This window comes from Salarias fasciatus, chromosome 9 (assembly GCF_902148845.1).
Source record: "Salarias fasciatus chromosome 9, fSalaFa1.1, whole genome shotgun sequence".
Lineage (NCBI taxonomy): Eukaryota > Metazoa > Chordata > Actinopteri > Blenniiformes > Blenniidae > Salarias > Salarias fasciatus.
In genome coordinates, this window is record NC_043753.1 from 10,001,617 (window position 1) to 10,022,706 (window position 21,090).

The 21,090-nt window shown below is 43.3% G+C and overlaps 1 protein-coding gene across 1 annotated transcript in view; it reads left to right on the forward strand.

The window, feature by feature from the left end:
- The window catches only part of LOC115394379 (cadherin-20-like), an 81,616-nt gene extending 62,914 nt beyond the window's left edge, over positions 1 to 18,702 (forward strand). Inside the window, exons 3-12 of the mRNA XM_030099683.1 lie at positions 730 to 1,024; positions 1,302 to 1,421; positions 5,809 to 5,976; positions 8,066 to 8,253; positions 9,131 to 9,384; positions 11,869 to 12,005; positions 13,689 to 13,810; positions 14,252 to 14,369; positions 15,289 to 15,540; positions 16,777 to 18,702. Of these exons, the coding sequence (XP_029955543.1) occupies positions 730 to 1,024; positions 1,302 to 1,421; positions 5,809 to 5,976; positions 8,066 to 8,253; positions 9,131 to 9,384; positions 11,869 to 12,005; positions 13,689 to 13,810; positions 14,252 to 14,369; positions 15,289 to 15,540; positions 16,777 to 17,306 (2,184 nt within the window). The 3' untranslated portion in view covers positions 17,307 to 18,702. The remainder of the gene's footprint in view (positions 1 to 729; positions 1,025 to 1,301; positions 1,422 to 5,808; positions 5,977 to 8,065; positions 8,254 to 9,130; positions 9,385 to 11,868; positions 12,006 to 13,688; positions 13,811 to 14,251; positions 14,370 to 15,288; positions 15,541 to 16,776) is intronic.
- Positions 18,703 to 21,090: the final 2,388 nt, after the last annotated feature.

Here is a 21,090-nt window from a genome sequence, read left to right on the forward strand (position 1 = left end):
AACCCAAATGACTAGAAAACAAAAAGAGAACATGCAAACTCCACACTGAAAGGCCTTGAATCGGGTATATTCTGGCTGTGAGTTCCAACAAGGCTATTCAGACTGGCATATACTTCTGTCCACTGGCATGGCTATGATACATTTTAGGTCGCCTGTATTATCTCAAACCTATCCATCGTTTTTATATACAGTACATACTCACTCATAACAAGACTTTCATTTTTTCATTTATACTGTTTTTTTAACAACAGTAAGTTTGACTGCAGCTAAAGTTGCTCTTGGGAAGTTTATTGCCTCCAGAAACAATGAAATGGAATTGCAGTCCTTGTAGCCTTTTATGGCTTTGTGCTCTTGCCAAATCCGAGATGTCCGAGTTGAAGATTTATCAGTCTGTAGCATTTCTGAAGTCATGCAGGAAAGAGATTTTTGTGGAGGAAGTAAGGATCTAAATCAAGACAGAAGTTAGTTGGTATGAGACCATCTCCAGAAGCATCTCTGGATCGTTGAGGTTGTATTTTGGCTTTGAAAGACGTATTCAATTGGGAAAATTAAGTTGCCATACAAAATAAGAGAGTATCATAAAACTTTGTTGGTCACAAATCTTAGTTCTTTAAACCAGAAGCCCCCCAATAAAATTCACTTTAATTGGGTTTAAAATGCAAACTCCTAAAGTAGCGGCTGCCAGAATATTTCCATTGCACTCTGACTGACAGTTCTGAACTCCAACAGCTCCACTCCGACATGGACAAAGGCGACGGCTCCATCAAGTACATCCTGACGGGCGAGGGCGCCGGCAGCACCTTCACCATCGACGACAGCACCGGCGACATCCACGCCATCCAAAGGCTCGACCGGGAGGTCAAGTCCCAGTACGTCCTTCGCGCCCAGGCCCGCAACCGCCTGACGGACCGGCCCCTGGAGCCCGAGTCCGAGTTCATCGTCAAGATCCAGGACATCAATGACAATGAGCCGCGGTTCCTGGACGGACCCTACCGGGCCACCGTGCCCGAAATGTCCAAAATAGGTGAGCGGGGAGCGAAGGGAGGAAGGGTAGGCAGATGGATGGAGACCGGATGTGATTTTAGAGAGAGGGGCTGCTGTGAAATTGCAGTCTTGGTGAACAATAGCAGAGCCCCGCAGAGCCGTCGCTGTTGCTTGTTCTTACACACTCGCTTCCATCTGCTTCATTCACTATTCATAAATGTGCTTTTTGAAGTCAATAAAACAGAGTTCATTCGTAGCCGCGGACGGAATGAGAGAAAAGCCCACCCAACCAAACTGATGTAATGACCTTCTCTCAGGAACGTCGGTGATCCAGCTGACGGCCACAGACGCAGACGACCCCACGTATGGAAACAGCGCCCGGGTGGTCTACAGCATCCTGGACGGCCAGCCATACTTCTCGGTGGACGCCAAGACCGGTACGTTTAAAGACAAACTTCAGTAAAAGTTTCTCATACCAATGCAGTAAAGTAGTTTGGGAACAGCAAAAATACCGATTCAACTCTTTACTTCAGTTAAACCAACCAAGTATTGAGCCTAAAATGAACAAAAGATATGAATGACGGTTCCTCTAAGCTGAGCGTTGTGTCCACGTCATCCCCTGTACTTCACAGTCACTAAATTAGCTTGAGTTCCGTCGTCCACACTTCTGTACGAAAAGTGAGATCTCAGTATGGCTCCTGTTGTTGCTAAGAGACGATCCAACACAGAAACGCGCCGCTCCGCTGTTACGAGCGGCCGTAACTCCCGGCGCTCGTAGAAAGCACGGGCAAAGCTCAAAGTGTGACTTCTGTGTGAAACACTAGGACAGATTAACACAGGCGGGTCTTTGTTAGAATGCGGTGTGAGCGGCAGGAGACTTCCTCTCACACTTCATAGTTCATAACATTAGTAATCTTGGTTGTGATAACAGAATTCTGAGATATATTCCACAGAGGCTAATTACTTTGGTAAATCCTGTTTATCCAGGATATAGGTAGTTAGTCCAGGTGTCTTGTAAATGAAAACGTTTTTAGGCCTATTTACATGAAAATATTGTGAAAACAGAAAACTTCTGTTGTGTCTGAGGTTCTTCTACACATTTACCACTGTGCATCAATATATGGATTAATCCAAATCAATGAAAATGCCATAAGTTGTTTATGTAACTATTTGGAGCTCACAAACACACCTTATGAAAATGATCAAGGTCCCTTTTAAAAGGGTTATTGTGAAAATAAAGACTTATTCGGCTGTTTCTTCATGCTGACTCAAAGTCCTAGCTTTAGCATGAGCCTGGAAAAGTTGAACGTTTTCAGTTAATTGAACTTATTTAGCATGACTGTTTGTATTTCAGGTCGTTCATTAGCTTAGTTTAGCTTAGCATAAGCCAAGAAAAGCTTGAATAAGTCCAGCCAAATATATGCAGAAAGGTTTCTTGATGTTAAGTTAAGCTAAAGGCTCTCTCGATGAAGCTTCATGTTGAAACAAAACAGCAGTTTTTATGAGTATTTTTTTGAAAAACATACTCCTGACTGGACTACTCTAGGATAGAAAGCAGAACCACTAAGCCAACGGATGCATGATTACATCTCAGTGCTTGGTTAAGTAAATCATTCCCTTTAACGCTTCAGTTGCAGATTTGTATTCCTTGTGTAATGAATCCTGAATATTTATCGTTTTTAGATTATTTAAGACTTTAAAATATATAAAAGTTGACCGGTTTTCCTCTTATTTAGACAAAGAAAGAGCAGTTTCTTGCTTGAAGTATGTAACTTTAGATGCACCCAGCACTGAGAACTGTATCACCTCATTTCATCCTGCCATTCACAGTCATTATACGCTCGCTTCGTTTTATTCCACCACTGCCACGTCGACCTGCATTTCTCACATTTCACTTTGTCCACATCTTACAGGGATTCATCTCCTCAGTTTAATGAGGAAAAAAAAAAACTGACTTTGGCCGCACAAGCCCCGACTTCAGCCCCATGCAACACCTTTCCCATGAACTACTTAACTCCTGTAAGACAGTCTCACATCTGCCCAGAACGCGGTGGAAAAACCTTCATTTTGGAAGAAATGAATGGCAGTAAATTTCTGTCCTTTCTGGATAATAAAGCAGAACTTAAGCATTTGATCTAGAATACTCATTAAATATGAAGCATACAGAATGTGGAATTAAAGCAGAGAAATCCTTTTTGAATTGGAGTTACAGTACAGAAGATTTCACAACTCGACCGCAATCAGTTTGTTTTGTCGGCTATTGTTTAACACAGCTGCAGCGTTCCCTTGTTTTTAAGCACAGAAATGTCAGAGCGTGTAGGTCAGACCGCTGCCGTCCACCTGTCTCCATACTGGACAATAAGGAGGTTTTCGACGGTGCTAAACTTAAACAGATGCAGCTCGGTGCCTGGGAGCTGTTACAATACTCTCCTGTTCCTCGCCCAGAGCAAAAAAGCAAGACTTGACCTTGACTGAGCTGTGCAGCACAGAATCGGCCCGGTGTATGGATTTCTCCGGTAAAAATGCACTCTTCATAAAACGTGATCAGATGAGATCCAGACAAAAGGTTGTGGAGCACCGAGACCGAGGCCGGTCCAATCCTCTTCATATTTATTGTCAACGTGCACGTGGTCTAGTTTCTCGCTTTAAATAAGACTTAAAAAAAAAAAATCAAGGTCGACTAATTTCAGCTTTATCAAGGTAACTGTTAAACATGGGTATTATTTTCTTGAATAGCATTATTCTCTTCTTGAAACCAATGAAAATCCAGAGTTGGTAAAAGTACATTTACTCTTTCAGCATAAGAGCAGATATCAACTCAATAAACCAACTCCCAGGAGAAAACGGACTGGCAATCATCCCACTGTTGTTATTGTCCATCTACTTGCACACGTGCAAAAGTACTATTAACCATGACTGTGGTGCACATGCGTTTCAGAAATGTTTGTACACACAAGTTGTAAACTCAAGAACAGTTGCAGTTACAACCAGCTCAACTAATTAAGACGATTGTCCGTTTAATGTGGACATAAAGCTAAAACTGCTCTGGACAAAAGCATCCAAGAAGCGCTTTGTGTGGGATGTTTAACCCATTAAGGCGTCTCCTTTTTAGGACTAGATGTGATTGCAACTTTTAGCACATCCTGATTACTATGCACTTTATGGGACGAGGCTCTTTAAAAGAACGGCATCATATAAATGCGGAGGAGACTCCATGTGTGTTGCTCCAGATCTTAATGGATTAAGAAATCCTGTGGGAAAGGGGAAAAAGATAGAAAGTGTTTAAAGCTCTGATATGTGCCCATTTCAATGAGGAATCCTTTTAATTTAGTCTTTAAAAATGTTTCTTTTTTTTTAGCTTCTTAATGACACATTAACAGTCGTGTGCCGTTAGTGGATGATGCTTCCAAATCAGGCTGCAATTTGAGATGGAAGCACAATTGGATGTGTGTGTAGCAAAATGGAACCAAATCAATAATAGTGTTAGTGGGAATAAAAAATGTAAAACAGTTTTAGATGATACTAAATGTTTCAGATGTGTTGGATGCCGAGACACTTTAACTCAGTTAAGCAAAAGCCTTTAACTGCTACCCACCAAAAATTGTCAGTAATTGTTCATGGATCATTCATTAGGGAAACAAAGTGCTGAATATTCAGGAGACAAACTCCCAGGTTTTATTCAGTAGCAGGTGAGAGTTAGACTTACTTATACAGTTATCGGTTGTGTTTTGGTGTGATCTGCAGGTCAAGTAGCTTTAGGCATTTCATGTGAAAATGCATCGATTTTGCTCCTAAGTTTCACAAAAGTTTCACGTTCACAAGTAAAGTTTTGAAAATGATGTCCGTATGCACTGTGATGGGAGAAACACCGAAAATATACTCAGCGATTGTGGATCAATCAGTAAAACTACACCCACACGCATGAAGATAACAATACGCTATAATCATTGACAATGGCGAATACACAGATATTTAATGAACTCAAATCTAAAACTGCCAAGTCCCAGGAGAATATGGACTGGGACTGTCGCCACTCTGGTGGGGGCCATTGTTGTTTTTGCCCATTTATTTGAACATGAACCATTTTGGAAAAGTTGCATTTTCACACATTACGCAAATCACAATATCTCAGCCATATACTGTGAAGCTACTGTGAAAATAATTCCATATTGCACTAATTTTGTCTGTTGCACGTTTGTAATTTTGCACTGTGAGCGGAGCAGCTCTCCTATTTCATTACACATGTATAATGATGAAGGCCATTCTCTTCATTTCCTTTTGCAAGCCGTTTTCAAGAAATTGCACTTTCAGCAACTTTAAGCATCTTTTCTTTTGTAAACAGACTCCCAAAACACTTGAAACATTGTGTAAACTGTTCTTACATCTCACTGCTGACTGGTTACTACTTGGGGTTCCTGAGAAAGACTCTTGCTTCCTTGGATTCCCTGAAGCAGCTCTTTGCTCATCACATAAGTAGTCAAAGTTACCTTTGAATAGGATGGATAGAATGCTGATAGATAACTCCCCCAAGGGGATCAGTGAAATACACTTTATTCTTCAGTCTTTCGTGTGCAGAAACTCAAATATTTGGGATTTTTGTTTCAGAAAAGACCAAACCAAAAGAAGCTCCTCTGGCTTTCAGTCCCTTCTGCCTCTTGTGTTTCCATTAAGAGAAGAACAGGATGAGAAAGTGTCGTCCGTCCACAGCGTTGACGGTCCAGAACAACACGGCTCCGACATGCGACCTCAATCTGTGCCGGCAGACCTTCCCCAATGACCTTTACCCTTTCTAATGTTTCCCTTTGTGTGTGTGTGCTCTCTCAGGTGTGGTTCGTGTGTCCCTGGCGGACATGGATCGCGAGACCAGGGAAGACTACACCGTGGTCATCCAGGCCAAGGACATGGGCGGGCAGCTGGGGGGGCTGGCCGGGACCACCACCGTCAACATCACGCTGAGCGACATCAACGACAACCCGCCCATGTTCGACCAGAGTGAGCAACACCCCGCTCCCGTTTCCTTCCTACTACATGTCTTGTTTATTTCTTTTAAATCCTGTTTCTACCTGAGCCCCCCTGTCATCCTCTCCTAATCCCCATGATGCTCTTAGCTGCTGAAAAAGAAATACATTTAATTTCTCTCAGCAGTAAACAGGGAACTTGCATCGTGTACAGCAATGGAAAATGCAATGGAAAATAATCTTTGACCTCTGACGGGATTGAAAGTTGAAACGAGACATTATTATTTTCCTCTCTATGGAATGCCCGGAAATATGCATTGTTGTCCAATGGACCAAAAATCTAAGAATCTTTGTTAGTCATTAAATAACAAAGCTACTTTTTAGCACATTACTTAGGTTCAACATTCCTTTTCGTGAAATCGGGCTTGAAAATTCAGGATCAAGTAAACAAACATCCCATTTCTGAATATATTGTGATAGATTCATGTATATTTTATTTTGTTTAGCTCGATGTTCAGGGATTATTGGATTTATTTCCATTCTGCGCCAAAAGCAATAAGAAAAACTTACACCTACAGAAAAAAAAAAGGTTTTTTTCAGTTTGTTTCCTACTGAAAAAGCAAGAAACAGAAATGAATACACATTTCGTATTCAGACTTGTGTAAAATCATTGGAGTTTTAATAAGGACACCTGTGGCTGAAATTCCAAACTTTGCTCTGAATTTATCCTAAAATTGGGTTTTCATACTGTTCGTACTTCATGCCTTCACAGTGTGAGGTGAAGTCTCCTCCAGAGATACAGATTAAATAAAATATGACCCTGAACTACCTGAGAGAACAGCAATGCATAGCATTAAAAACAAAACATTGACAAACTTCTGTATTTCGAATTCACTTGGAAAAAAAAAAACTGTCAAGTCTCAGGTTGAAAGAATTCACTCATCGTGCTTCCGAGTGTCTAGACGGGGTAGTTTTGACTCAAATGACATGTAAGGGTTTAATTTTCCAAAGGAAATGGTTTAAGGGTTTAAGAAGCGACCTGTGGTCTGACTGTGAGGACTCGTGTTTCAGCTGTAGACTCAATAATAAAGGCAACTTAATTGATACAGAACTTTGCGTATATAAAATCCATCTCAGTGGGAGAGTTTTTTTTTTTTAGCATTGTAGCTTTGGGAGCAGCTTTTAAAAGTAGCATTTTGAGTACTGTTCTCATGTAAACAAACAACCAAAGTTTTTCATTTTCCATTAAACATGCTGTAAACAGTGGCTCTGATGTGTCTTTATAAAGACGAGTTGCGATCACGACGTTCACATGTTGGATTTACCCCGGAAACCCTTCCTGCGCAGTTCTGTATTAATGCTCAGAGACTCTCAGTGGGATTTGAACCAGTGAACCTCCAGTTACAAGCTACTCACTCACCTTGCTGCCACAGAAAAGCTCATCTGCTCCTATAAGAGACAGCAGCTGGGACATCAGAAAAGGCACGTGTGCACTTGTTTTTGAAAGCATGGCTCCAGCTCCAGTTTCTTTGGATCACCCCCCAGCTTTAACCCCTATATCTACATCTGGCCCCCAGTTGTTCCCCCCACCCCCCCCTCCTCCTCCTCCTCCTCTCCTCCAGACGCCTCTCGCTGTCTCTTTGATTACCCTCACTCCTGCTCCTCTCATTACCGTCCCCCTGAGGTCAGGGGTTGTGGGGTTCTGTCCGCGGTCATCCCCACTCGGACGACTGGTGGCTCTCAGACAAAAGAAAAACACCCGCCGCCCGCTCCCACCTCCGTCCTCCATCGCCAGTCCCCCGTCCAATTAGGGCCATCACTCTGAAGGAACTCTGATCGGTGGTGAGGAGCTTCAGGGATTCCCCTCTGTCGAACACAATGCACACGCATCTCGCTCTGGGCTGCGGGGAGCGCTGCAAATTGGGTAGCTGTCACCTCTTCTTTGAGGTTAAACGGTAGATGAAATTCAGGCCGACCCACGAGACAACACATAACTCAATTGGCAAGGCGTTTGTTCCCAGCTCCTTTCTGAGGGCACCTTGTCTGCTGGAGACGACGGAAGAAGTCTGGCTCCCTCTACAGGGCGGAAGGTGGAATCAGCTCGTCTCTGTGTGTTCCTGCAGGGCTGTACCAGATGAGCGTGCCCGAGTCGGCCCCGGTGGGCTCGGTGGTGGGGCGGATCTGGGCCAAGGACAAGGACATCGGGGTCAACGCAGAGATGAGGTACAGCATCATCGATGGAGACGGGAGGGACACGTTCGACATCAGCACTGACCCCACCAACCTCTTTGGCATCATCACCGTGAAAAAGGTGCCTCAGTTTGAACCACTGGTTCCCATTTTATAACTTCTACGTAAACACGTGGGCTCATTTAAGTCATTTATTCAAGTTTTTTTTTTTTTTTTCCACTTTGCAAACTAACAGTAAACAAAATGAAGTTGAGCGGGGACAAACTGTAACCCTCACTTTATACCAATTAATGCCATTTCATCTGGAAAACCAAACTAAAAGTAGAAAATAAATGTATTCTGAAATAGAAGTAAGCAAATTAAGACAAACGTTATCTGTGTGTTGCATTCATGGAAATAAGAAATCAGACTACTGCTTGTGGAGAGTTGGATCAGAGGCCTTCAATCCTTCTGCAGTGCCTCAATGTAGTTTAGTTTCTGACAGTTAATAAATAGTGCTACTCATTTATTCCTCGATACAACAACTGAAAACAAAAAAATGAGCATTTCACATCCAGGAACTATCGAAAAGAAGCATTTTTTATATTAATATATTTATACATTAATGATGCAACGTTCCAATGTGAACATGTTTAAATATCTCATTTGAATCTTAAATGTGAAACGACTTGAGGCTGTAAGTGCAGCCGACATACTGAGCAAAGGTTTTCAATACTTTAGTACAGTTTTCTCAATGTTAGCACTTTTTTTTAACATATCAAAAGAACCTTCTTCATGTTGTCATTACAGATACTGTATTTAGAGTTTTGAGGGAAAAATGAATTTCATCCAATACGAAACAAGTGGAAAAACTGAAGCACGTGAAACCTTTCCAGTCTTTTCTCTCATTATAAATCAAATCAGAGTGTTGACTATTGTGTGTTTTAAATGTTTATAATCTGCAGCAGCCATATTGGCGTTGAGGTCGCCTTGACGTTCGTTCTCCTCCCCCCTTCCAGTCGCTGAACTTTGAGGAGAAGCCCAGCTACACCCTGAAGGTGGAGGGAGCCAACACCCACCTGGACGCGGGCCTCCGCCACCGCGGGCCCTTCACCGACGTCACCATCGTGCACGTGAGCGTGGAGGACGTGGACGAGCCGCCGCTGTTCGACGCGCCGGCGTACTACGTGGAGCTGAAGGAGGACGCGGAGGTCGGGACGGTGGTGAAGAACGTGTCGGCGAGGGACCCGGACGCAGCCAACAACACCGTGAGGTGAGCCCAGAGACGCCAACACACACCGACAGCAATGCCTTTCTGCAGAACCACATGTACTAACAGCTAGCAACCAGCAGGGGGCAGCACCACCACACATGTCCTCCCAGCTACAACCTCCTGAGCATCCCATTCATCAACTTGTGAGAGAGAGAGTGTGTGTGCAGCAGAACAGGCAAACAGCAGAGTGTGTCGAACATCCGCACCGCGCGCGCGCGCACGCTCCACTCCAGAGCAGATGTTTCCAGGCAGGTCGACTGTCCAGACTGCACCCCTCATGAACTAATCAGACATAAAACCGTTTAATGAGGCTATAAATCACGGGAGGGAATCAGCGGCGTTTCATGTGGCGTCCCGTCCCAGCTGTGACCCCGATTTTTTAAAGACCCCCGCTCCTGGGGCTGAAAGCGGCACAGGAGGGGCGGATCTAGATCAGATCTGGGCCGCATGAGGAGGTCAGTGAAGAAACTATGACTTGGGCGCCATTCACATGACGTTTCCAGTGAACGCATCACCAGACGGCCAGGTTGGACTGCCATTACAGGTGACTCCCAACTATAAAACGACATAGTCCCAGAAGAATATCAACACTCTGGAGGCCGCCATTGTTGTTGTTGTCCATCTACTCACACGTGCAGAGGAACTATTTCCTACGGCCCTGGTGTGCTTTTGCATTTCAGCGTTTCAAAAAAGTTGCATTTTCCACCGTTTTCATGGAGACACAGTCTGAGCATTTTTGAAAAAACCTTAAAGTTCTGCACTTGTACTTGAATAATTTAAATCTCTCATTTGGATGGGATCCCCAGAGCAGCAGTAGGAGATTGTTAAATACCCCGCGTGGCTGGCGGGCGGCGGTTATCGGCGACCTCAGCCGCTGCCGCGGCATCAACAACATGAGATGACAGATAACAACAAGCAGCAGGTGACCTTCAGACTCGCTGTCAGCCTCATTTCCATGTTACATCTTCCCGTCCTTTACCGACTGCAGCATGACTGGCAGATATATGCGAGTGTGTGTGCACGCGCGCACACACACACAGGCTCATTCACCTGCCATCTCAGACACACATGCAGCAGCAGCCACATCTCCCCTCTTCATGACAGTGGTGATATTAATAGAGATCCTTCAGGGAGATTCTTGCCAGCAGTGGAAGCTCCAGTCACGACAGCATGAACACACACACACAGTCCCCTCACAGTCACACACACTCGTATGCATGGTCTCACACACACACACATTAGCCTTTGATCAAACATTTGATTTCTGCTCGTGTAACCTGAGATTAAAAGTATATTGGATGATTTCTGCATTAATTAGTTTCTCTTGTGGTTAATATTTTTCTTTCAGGGCTTCACAGAGTTTTCAGAGCATTTTCATATAAATATGCAATGGTTCCCAAGTTGGGGTTTGGGGCCCCTTGGGAGGAACACCAGGCATAATGAAACTTTGAAGTTGGAATCAAGAAAAGAAAAAAAAAAAAGACAAAAGACATTTCATAGAATTCAGGCGTGTCCTACAGCATTTGGCTTTATTGTAATCTTATGGGAATTCGAGGGCTTTAACAGCGTTTCTTTGAAGAAAAATGAGTTCAAGCCATGGCACTTGTGAATAAAGTGGCTGTGTAAGACTGCAGGGGCAAATTGTCATGGTCTAGGTTAACTTTGACTATTGAAGATACCAGGTAACCAAACACGAGTAATATTTAATGGATAAAGTGCACCTTGAAAAGGTGTTTGAATTCTACAACAGAAACTGTGTTTTCTGGGGAAATGAAATGTTCAAATGACTTGTCCTGGTCAGGACTGGATGTGTTTTTTGATTCCATGGCTGTTGAACTGTTGATCTCCACAGTGGCTGGTCGGCTGGTTGGTTGATTACTCAAAATCTGATAAGAAAAAAAAAAGGCAGGTTCATAGATAATGACACAGGTAAGAAGTGATTTAAGTTTCAGTGAGATCCACATCATATTTTGAATTCAGGAATCTAGACAACGATTTCATTTTAAAACTTGGGGTGAGTTATGAATGGATTTTCATGACATGAGATGGGCAGAAGAGGAAACGATATTTTGAGGGAGATCTGGATGCCGTTGCTGCATGCAGTTTTCAGAGGAACTCCTTTTTGGAAAGCGGCCCGCGGCGGCAGGAGACGAGTCAAGGCGGCACGCCGCAGGTCTGTATGTCCAGCGGCGTCTGTTTGGCAGAGGAGGCAGATACTCTGATTAAGTTTTATCTGGAGCGCCTTCTTTTACTTCTCTTTCTCCTCCCGGTGCCTTCAGGTGTTGCCAGCCAGCCCACCATCTTATCACGCTGATACACACACGCTGCACAGGCCGGATTGTGTACGCCAGCATGTGTAGCCCTCAGATAGGATTACAAATCCCCCTCAACAAAAAAAAAACACACACACACACACACACTCACAAAAAGGTGCGCGGCGTTGGCCGCCGATAACCACGCTGCACACTGTCTTCCTGTCACCAGGTATTCCATCGAGAGGTCCAGCGACCCCGAGAAATACTTCTACATCGAGATCACTTCCGGGTCGCTGATGACGGTGCGTTCACTGGACCGGGAGGAAAACAGCTGGCACAACATCACAGTGCTCGCCATGGAGATGAGTACGTCTGATACACACTTCAAGATATTTCTGAACCAAACCCCAGTCATAAATAACACTCCTGTTTCTGATTTCACGCCTCTTTGGTGAAACTATTGGGATTTGACAGAAAATGTGTTTTAGAACAGCAATGGTCGACAAAACACCTCAAACACTGAGATGCAAGTTACTAGAAATAGTAACAATATAAACACTGATAATTTAACACGAGAATCAGACATAATTGGTATCATAAGTTTTGATCTTCAGGTAAACTGTTGCCTCTTGGAGCTTTAACCGTTTCTAAATAATGAATAATGAAGATGACCTTCCTTTGCTTTGTTTGTTTACGCGTTTGTTCGGTGGACACATATTAAAGGAGATTCCAGGTAATTCAATTAACCGGTAATTAGATTCATTAGTTTCTACACAGCAATTTAACATGTGATGGAGAGAGTGGATAGAAGACAGGTGGAGGGCAGGAGGAGAGTGGGTGGAGGCAGATGGAGGGCCGATCGAGTAATTGATGCCAGATAGAAAAAAGAAACTGCAAACAACTTTATAGCTTATTGATAAATAGCAATCAAGAGTGATGAATGGTACGAGGGGAAAAGTATTTTCTTGGCACAGGAACAAGTTTCTCTTTACGTACCTTGACTGTATGACGATTAAAGAATACTTTTAAATAAAATTCCATTTCATAACTCTTTAAACTCGAGCTGCATAAAAATAAGGCATTTGCTGTAATAATTAAATAAAATTCTTCATAACAGAAGTTATTTAATCAAATTAACACGGTTTATGTTCTTTAAGCAGCTAAATGGGATTCAGTCGGCATTGTTACATTTACATATTGTTTTCCTACTGTGACACCTCTAATGTAAAACAGATCTATTAATTGATTACTTTTTAATTGCTGGGAATAATTCATCCACCATGAAGTGATTTTTTTTTCCCCCTTCGTTTGGAAAAAAAACTGATTTGTTAGCGCAAGCTCGGCTCACATTCTCGCTCTAATCATCGAGCTTTAATTGAGCTTCGTGAACTCTGAAGGGTTCCAGTTTTATGTGATCCAAGCAAACTTTCTCCTGAGCGGAGTTCAAGTGACACAGGAAGTCGACCTCCAGAGAAAAGTCACCGCGCTGACTGATCCATCATATGATGAAGCCTGAGAAAGTAGTTACTGCCCGCTAATTAGCTTTCTGCAGCCTATTACACAGCTGGTTAAGGTATGCAAATGACCCCCGTAATGAAGAATAATAGAATTGTAATGTGAGCGTGAGGAGACTTGGTGAACCGGACTCGAACTCAGGCTTCGAGTGAAAGTGCATCATTTTTTGGCTGTTCTGATTGAGAAAAGTGTTGAGTTTACACGGAACGTTTTGAACCCAGTTTGAAAACAATGTAGTCAGCACACCACTGTAGTTTTTGTCCATCTGCTTCCACGTGTGCAGAATAATTTACTGCAGGCGTGGTGCGCATTTCTCCATGAAAATATTTCAGAAAGAGATGAAATTCTTAAATACCTGATAAAAATCGATTTATAGCTCAACATATGCATTAAAATTTTTCGATGAAATGACAAAAATGAAGTAAAAGTGGTGCTAAAAAAGCTTAAATTAGAATACTAGAACAATGAGTAAGAAAGTAATTGTTAAAAGAAGTCTAAACACCAAAAACTGATAATGTGTTTGTTTTCCTGCAGATAACCCGACGCAGATTTCCAGTGTGTCGGTGGCTGTGAGGGTCCTGGACGTTAACGATAATCCACCGTCGTTGACCGACTATCTGGAGATGTCTGTGTGTGAACAAACCAAGGCCGGAATGGTACGAGAGCCTGTAAACCGTGATGATGGAGAGAGCAACAGGAATGTCTTTCTCTGAACCAGATGACTAAAAATTGCTTCATGAAGAAATTCAGCTTTTAATTTCAACTTCTAGTTTCCACAGTGTTTTGGAACCTGAAGACACTTTTGACAGTCGATAAAACTGATATTGTGATGAACTAAACAGTCCTCTCACTCAAAAGATTTTTTTTTTTTGAATGTTCAACTGTACATACACAGACTGTATAGATTTGGTGCCACAGGAGTAAACTATTCAACTCATAAGTTCCATTTTTTTGGAATAAAAAAGCAGCTGACGGTGCCAAATATAAACACACCAACAGCCGATTCGTGTCATTAAGAGAGAGCTTCACTGTCACCTCGCCGTGCAGAGCTGCTATCAAAGCATGAAATGTGATTATGTCTGTTGGTTTTCATCCAGGTGATCCAGACCGTGACGGCCGTGGATCCAGATGAGCCTCGGGGAGGGCAACACTTCTCCTACAGCCTGGCTCCAGAGGCTGTAAACAACCCCAACTTCACCCTGAGGGACAACCAAGGTAACCCCGCTGAGCGGAGCCACATAGCTCGGTTCACTTCTGGTTAAAGCCCCCGTGCAGCAGCTGACAAGGTTCTCAGGCCCCGTTTACAAGACAACGCTTTGCATTTACACTGCAACGCTTTGAAAATTATGTCTGTTTACATGGAAATGGCAGAAATGATGCCGTTTGCATGCCGAACCAATTTGTTTGGTAGAAACCACATACACACACCAACACAGAGAACAATATCATATAAACCCTGACAATGGCGAGTGCAAAGACATTCACACTGGACGGACAAGTGAGGTTAGATTGTTATTCTGGGGGACTCTCAGCAACAGAACTACCAAGTCCATGAGAATATAGACGGAGTTGTGACTCTCTGGAGGAAAATGCTATTTTCCATCGACTTGCACATGCGTGGAATTTTTCATTTCTCATATTTAAGTTGTTTTGTATATTTTTGCCATCTTTCAATCAACTTTGTTATTAATCTAATCTTGCTTCATTTAAATCTTATTCTGTGTCCCTTTGAGGAAGTGTCCTGTCTAATTTTGGAGTTTTCTTTTGTCCTATTCGGTTGTTTGGACTCAGTTTGTGCCCTTTTGATGGAAACACTTCTCCATTTTTCGTACATGTTGCACAATCTTGAATAATTATCTTTTCAATTTGGTTACTTTGTCCCAGGTGTGGTCAGTTTTACCATGTTATTTACAGTTTGGCCATCTTATGTCTCTTTTCTGCAGTGATTTAATCATTACAGGGAGGGTGTTAGCTATTTTCTAAGTACAATCACCACAACTGCAAAAATCTCATTCTATGCAGACGACCTCAGACCGTTAGTGTAGTTTTAATGTTGGCTTTTTAAATTGGTGATTATTGGTCCCAACATAAAATCCTCTGCACCGTAACTCAACGTTCCCATGACTTTCTGCAGACAACACGGCATCCATCCTGACACGGCGCGGCGGCTGGTCGAAGCACGACCAGTCCGTCTTCTACCTGCCCATCGTCATCTCCGACGGGGAGCAGCCGGTCAAGTCCAGCACCAGCCTGCTGACCATCTACGTGTGCAGCTGCAACCACGAGGGCTACATCATGTCGTGCAGCGCCGAGGCCTACAGCCTGCCCGCCAGCATCAGCAGGGGGGCCCTCATCGCCATCCTGGCCTGCATTTTCGTCCTGCTGGGTGAGTCACCATCTGCTTCTGATTCTGTAAACTAATAACCTCAAACACCCAAGATAGGATGCACAATACAAATGGAAAAGGTATGATCAAATACAAAAGTTGTGGGGACAAAATCTACAACATGAATACAAAAGTTAGAAAACAACTAAACAAGCTACATCATAAATACAAATATCAAAACTCCTAGAACCCATATCTCTGTATTTGAGTACATCGCAGAGGTTGTCCATTCTCACTTTAAAGAGTGAAACAGTAACATCTTTGAGTGTGTGCATGTCTACATTTAATAACGTGAGTCCTTAAGTCACCTCTCCTAAGAAATTAAACATCCAAGTTAAAAAAAAAAAGAATCTTTCAGCATTACATCATCATCATCACGGTTAAATACGGTTTTATTTTCTGGGGTATTTATTCCCCCCTCTCTTGTCCCTGGGAGGCTGATATGGACCCATTTTATCAGTCCCTGCAGACCCAAGCGCTCAGCAGGTCCACTCGGCGCCGCCTGAGAGACGCTAAACATCCAGATGAAACATCTCTGCTCACTCGGTGAAGTGAACTTTGGATAAGACATAGTAATTCTGGTTTTAGTGGCTTCAAAATGCTATTTTTACATCTCAGCTGTTGTAAAAACATTTGGATTTTATGAGCCTCACGATGGCCAGTCGCTTCAATACATGAATTTGCTCCCATTTAACTTCTACCAATTTACACAGCTTTTAATCATGATTCATTTCCCGTCTCCCAACTTCTTTGAAGTATTTTTCTTGCAACAGCATCAAAATGAATATCAAATTTTATCAAAATATATATTGTATAATATTCTTGCTGCTTTTGTGCAATTGTTTATTCAAAAAGAAAATCTAAAACGATATGAATGATCCACATTGGAGCTATATATTTGTAAACACACTCACATACAAACAACAAATTAAAACCAAAAAAAGCATTTCTTTATATTCTGCCGATTAAACAGTTTCATAGCTTGTCATGTACAGCTTGTTCTGCTTGATTAACAAAAACAGGTTTGCCCAATGTCCCAACACTATTGAAGCAATATTCTTGTATCATATTCAAATTGACAGTGAATTCTTGAAATTTCAATAAAATGCCTCACATTCAGCTCATCTGTACATTTGGAGTAATTTGTGGTTTAATCATTTTGCAGCATTTAGCTTCATTTACATCCGACACTGCTCGTTCACTCACAGGTTGTTCGTTCCATTTGTTTCCACACAGTGATGATCCTCCTCATGCTCTCACTGCGAACGCACCGGAAGAAGCCCTACCTGTGCGACGAGGAGGAGAACGTGCACGAGAACATCGTGCGCTACGACGACGAGGGCGGCGGTGAGGAGGACACCGAGGCCTTCGACATCGCCGCCATGTGGAACCCCCGCGAGGCGCACCACCACCACCCGAGCAAGCTGAGGCAGGACATGCTGCCGGAGATCGAGAGCCTGTCCCGCTACGTCCCGCAGGCGTGCGTCATGGGCGGCGGCGGCGGCGGCGGGGACAGCAACGTGCACGGCTACGTGCTGGCGAAGCTCCTGGAGGCCGACGTGGACCCGTGCGCGCCGCCTTACGACTCGCTGCAGACCTACGCCTACGAGGGCGAGGGCTCGGTGGCCGAGTCGCTCAGCTCGCTCCAGTCGGGCACGTCGAACACCGACCACGAGTACGACTACCTGAACGACTGGGGGCCCCGCTTTAAAAAACTGGCCGAGATGTACGGCGTGCTGGAGACGACCAGTCCTCCCATGTGGTAGGGCAACAGGACCTTTCCTTCAAAAAAACCACACGAGGAGATGAAGACACAAGCGGGAAGACAGACGCGAAATTAAATATCCATGACTGTTAGAAATTCTCCACAGCGGTGAAGGCCTGTGACGCCCGCAGCAGCAGGACGAGCTGCCTTTTGAACCTCGCTCTCTGGAGACGGGCTTCAGAGACACGGCGGGATCTGGCAACGTCTCAGGGGGCGCGCAGAGGAACAGCTTCAAAGCACATGCAAGCACCCCTCCATCCACCCAGCCACGCTCTTTCCCTCCCCGTCCCCCGCCACGGGCACGGCCCCCACGGCTCCGGGTGCGAGGGGCCACCTTCCCCACCGACTCTGCACCACGGAGGCTCCACGAGCTGAAGACACGCGCTTCGGTTCCGTCTGTGACCGCTCTTAATTTATTTCTTTGTTCCATGGCTGTATTTATATGTTAGCTAACTTATTTGGGTCCTTGAAGCCGACACTGTACCTAAAACTGCCGCCAAGTCGAGGGAATCCCTCCGGGAAGGTCACATATTTGTTGTAACATACATAATGTAACTGCCTTTGTTTTCAGTCTGTGTGAGAAGATGTGTGTTTCTTCATGTCGCTGACGTGCACAGGAGGTGGCGATGCTGTAATCCAGGGCCCTGTGAGCTTCAGTAAGTGGACGGAATCAAAGGATGAAAATGGCATTCAATGAAGTATTGTGGATTTCCACGAGTATTGTGTTATTTTATTTATTTTTTTTCACATTTTGCAATTTTCAAACTGTTTTAACGGAAAGGAATGGCCAAATGAGTTCAAGGAAGTTGAGTAGCAATCAGGTCTGCTGTCATTAGTTCCACTCGATCGTCTGATTGATGTTCAGAGCCGCCAAACAGCCATGATTCCTCTGATTACATTTTATTTTCATAGACTCAGATTTAAAAAAAAAAAAAAAAATTAAAAATGGGCAATCTTGACAAAGTCTGCTGTCTTATGTTGTACAGTGTGAGGGGTTCAAGGACTGTTGCATTCTGTTGGCAGCTCATGAATTTATCAATAGCTTGATTACATGTGAACAACACAAGACGAAAAAGTATGGAATACCTAAGGCAACAGAAATACTCTAACAAGGTGCAGCCCTAAAGTTAACATTTAATTTTAAAAAATCCGTTGAAAGAAGAAAGTTATCAAAACAAACCTCATCGGGGCCCTGGAACATGTATCTTTTAGTCAGTGACATAAGCAGGAGCTGGTGACGCTGTAATCCCATGTGGGTGGGTTTTTTTGTTGTTTTTGTTCTCTAATGTTTATTGTGTTACTGTTTTCTGTATCATTTTTAAAGTCTTTGTATCGCAGCTGTTTTTTCTTCTTCCTTCCTCCCTTACTTAACCCAAAAACATAAAGCGGTTATCCAATTTGAGGGGGGGGGGGGGGGGTCGTCTCATGGATTTGGACGTATCTCGCTAGACAACCACCCAGCCCTGAGGTGTGCAGCACAGCGGACGAGCACATGACCAAGAAGTCGCCTTTAATTTCGGGTAAAGAAAGAAAGAAAAAAAAAAAAAATAACACCGCCGTGCCAGCCGGAGTCCAACGGCAGCAGCGAGGCTTGATCCGTCCCTGTTTAGAGATCCCACACTAATGTGGCCTGATCCTCCAATCCAGTGGACCACAGACAGCGATAATCTGCATCAAGTGCCAAATGTACAAAGGACTAAAAAAAAAAAAAAAAAAGACATTTTGGAAGAAGAAGAAAATAAAAAAAAAATCAGCAAAATAAACACCAAAAGAGGATTTTACAAACTAAGAGAGGACACAGATGAGTGTTTTGATAATTCAATTGGGTGGAGTTTACTTGAAATCTATGTGGTCAGTCATGCTACAGTAAGTGGTATGTGAATGTAGATATTTTTTGTATTCTTGGTAATAAAAAGCTAAAAACATATGACTCTGGTCTTGTTTTTAAAGAAGTTTGCTATTATGAATTCCTCATTGGTTTTCTTTCTTTCATACTTTTTCCAGTGTGCAAAGGGACTGAAGGAATTACTGTGATAGTAACGTGTAATGAATACGCCAACAAGAACTGACTGAACCACAAGGAATTGCTCCAAGGTGCCGTGCAGTAAAGCTATCCATGTCAACGCAACATATTTTCGGCTCAGATAAATCCACTAAGCTGGATATGAGAATGTGAATAACAAACAGAGCGCCATTTCTTTTACATACAGCAAGATAGACCATTAAGAATTTTTTTTCTTTATTAAAAACATAAAAATCAAGACTTTTTAGTGTATTTATATATTCTGACTATACCAGACAGATGTGTCTTCCACAGACATTGCGACACTTTACAGCACAAACCGTTAATAGATATATAAGGAGTAATAGATATATAAGGAGTAGAGGCCATATACGTACATATAAAGAGAAGACTAGTGGTACTGACGCACGTCATGCTACATACTGCATTTCAATTTACTGTTCTTCCCTGTTCCTACAAGGTGACTCAAAAAAAAAAACCATCGGCACCGTACAGTAAATTTATAGCTGCTTTTCCACTGCTCAGTTTTGTGCTGATATGGGTCGGCGTGCGTTCCCACTGACCATTAACCGTTACCACCAGTGACCACTCGTCGCTACCCTTCTGTATGCATTACCTGGCACCAAGTCCCAGATATGATAAGGAGGGGCTTCAGCACTGCCGTCAGCTGATTGGTCGTAATGGCATCGACGGAATCAACAGTTGTTTCCATCATTAGAGCGGGAAGGGGGGAGGCTGCCGGGGCGCCTGAGCTACAGTGGCTGCTGTAGCACCTTACATTAGCATTGACTGTAAACTTAATTAAAAATTATATATATTATAAGTATGTGTGGAATTGATTTACACAGAGCTGTGGGGATATGTGGAAAAATCTGTTTTAAAAGAAATTAAATTTAAATAGTTTGTTGAGGAGACTCCTCCCTCACCCGGAAGCAGCTTCTTCGCAATCAAAAAACAACGATGGCAAACAGCAAGCAGAAGAGAATATCGGATTTTTTCACAGGCAAAATTGAAATTGAATGTTCCTGAGGATGACAAAGGTAAAAACGACAACATTGTGGCAGCTGAAACTGAAGTAACATCAGCTAGCAGCTTAGCACAACCCGTCTCCTCAGAAGACGACAGCAAATACTGCAGGCAACATATGTTCATCTGTTTGTCGCTTGCTGTTGGTTTGCGGGACGTGTGTACTTCTGTTGATGGTTTTTTTTTTTTTTTTTTTTAATCTATCCTTACTACCTGTCATGTCAGAGGAAGTGAGTTTTGGAGCACAGACGCACCTGACTGTTTTTTTTTTTTTGCATGTTCAGCACCAAGGACAGCGCTTAAAATGGCAGCGATTTACTGCTGTGGAAGTGTTTTTGTTCTCGTCTGTTCTTGTCATTTGGTGAATTGATGCCGAACTCCTTATGGAGAAAAAAATGTAATACAATGTGAATTTGTTAATACTTCTTAATGTTTATTTGTGTGTATCATATGGCTTCCAGCCAGTAGCCTGTGTGGTGATGCGCTATACAGCAGGGTAAAAAATGCAATGAATTCATTCATTCAGTTGCCAGCCCCCTCTACTTTGAACACCTTCCCGCGCGCCTGGCTTCCTTGTGCCGCTTTACACACACTGGTTGTTTTAACTGGGCTGTATCACACGGAATGAAGTCTCACGGCTTCGCTTGAGGGCTGAGAAGTGAAGCTGAGGAACGACACCCGGAGCAGAGCGCCATGTTTACCATCTCGTAATGATGTCACGTACCTGCGCCGTAAC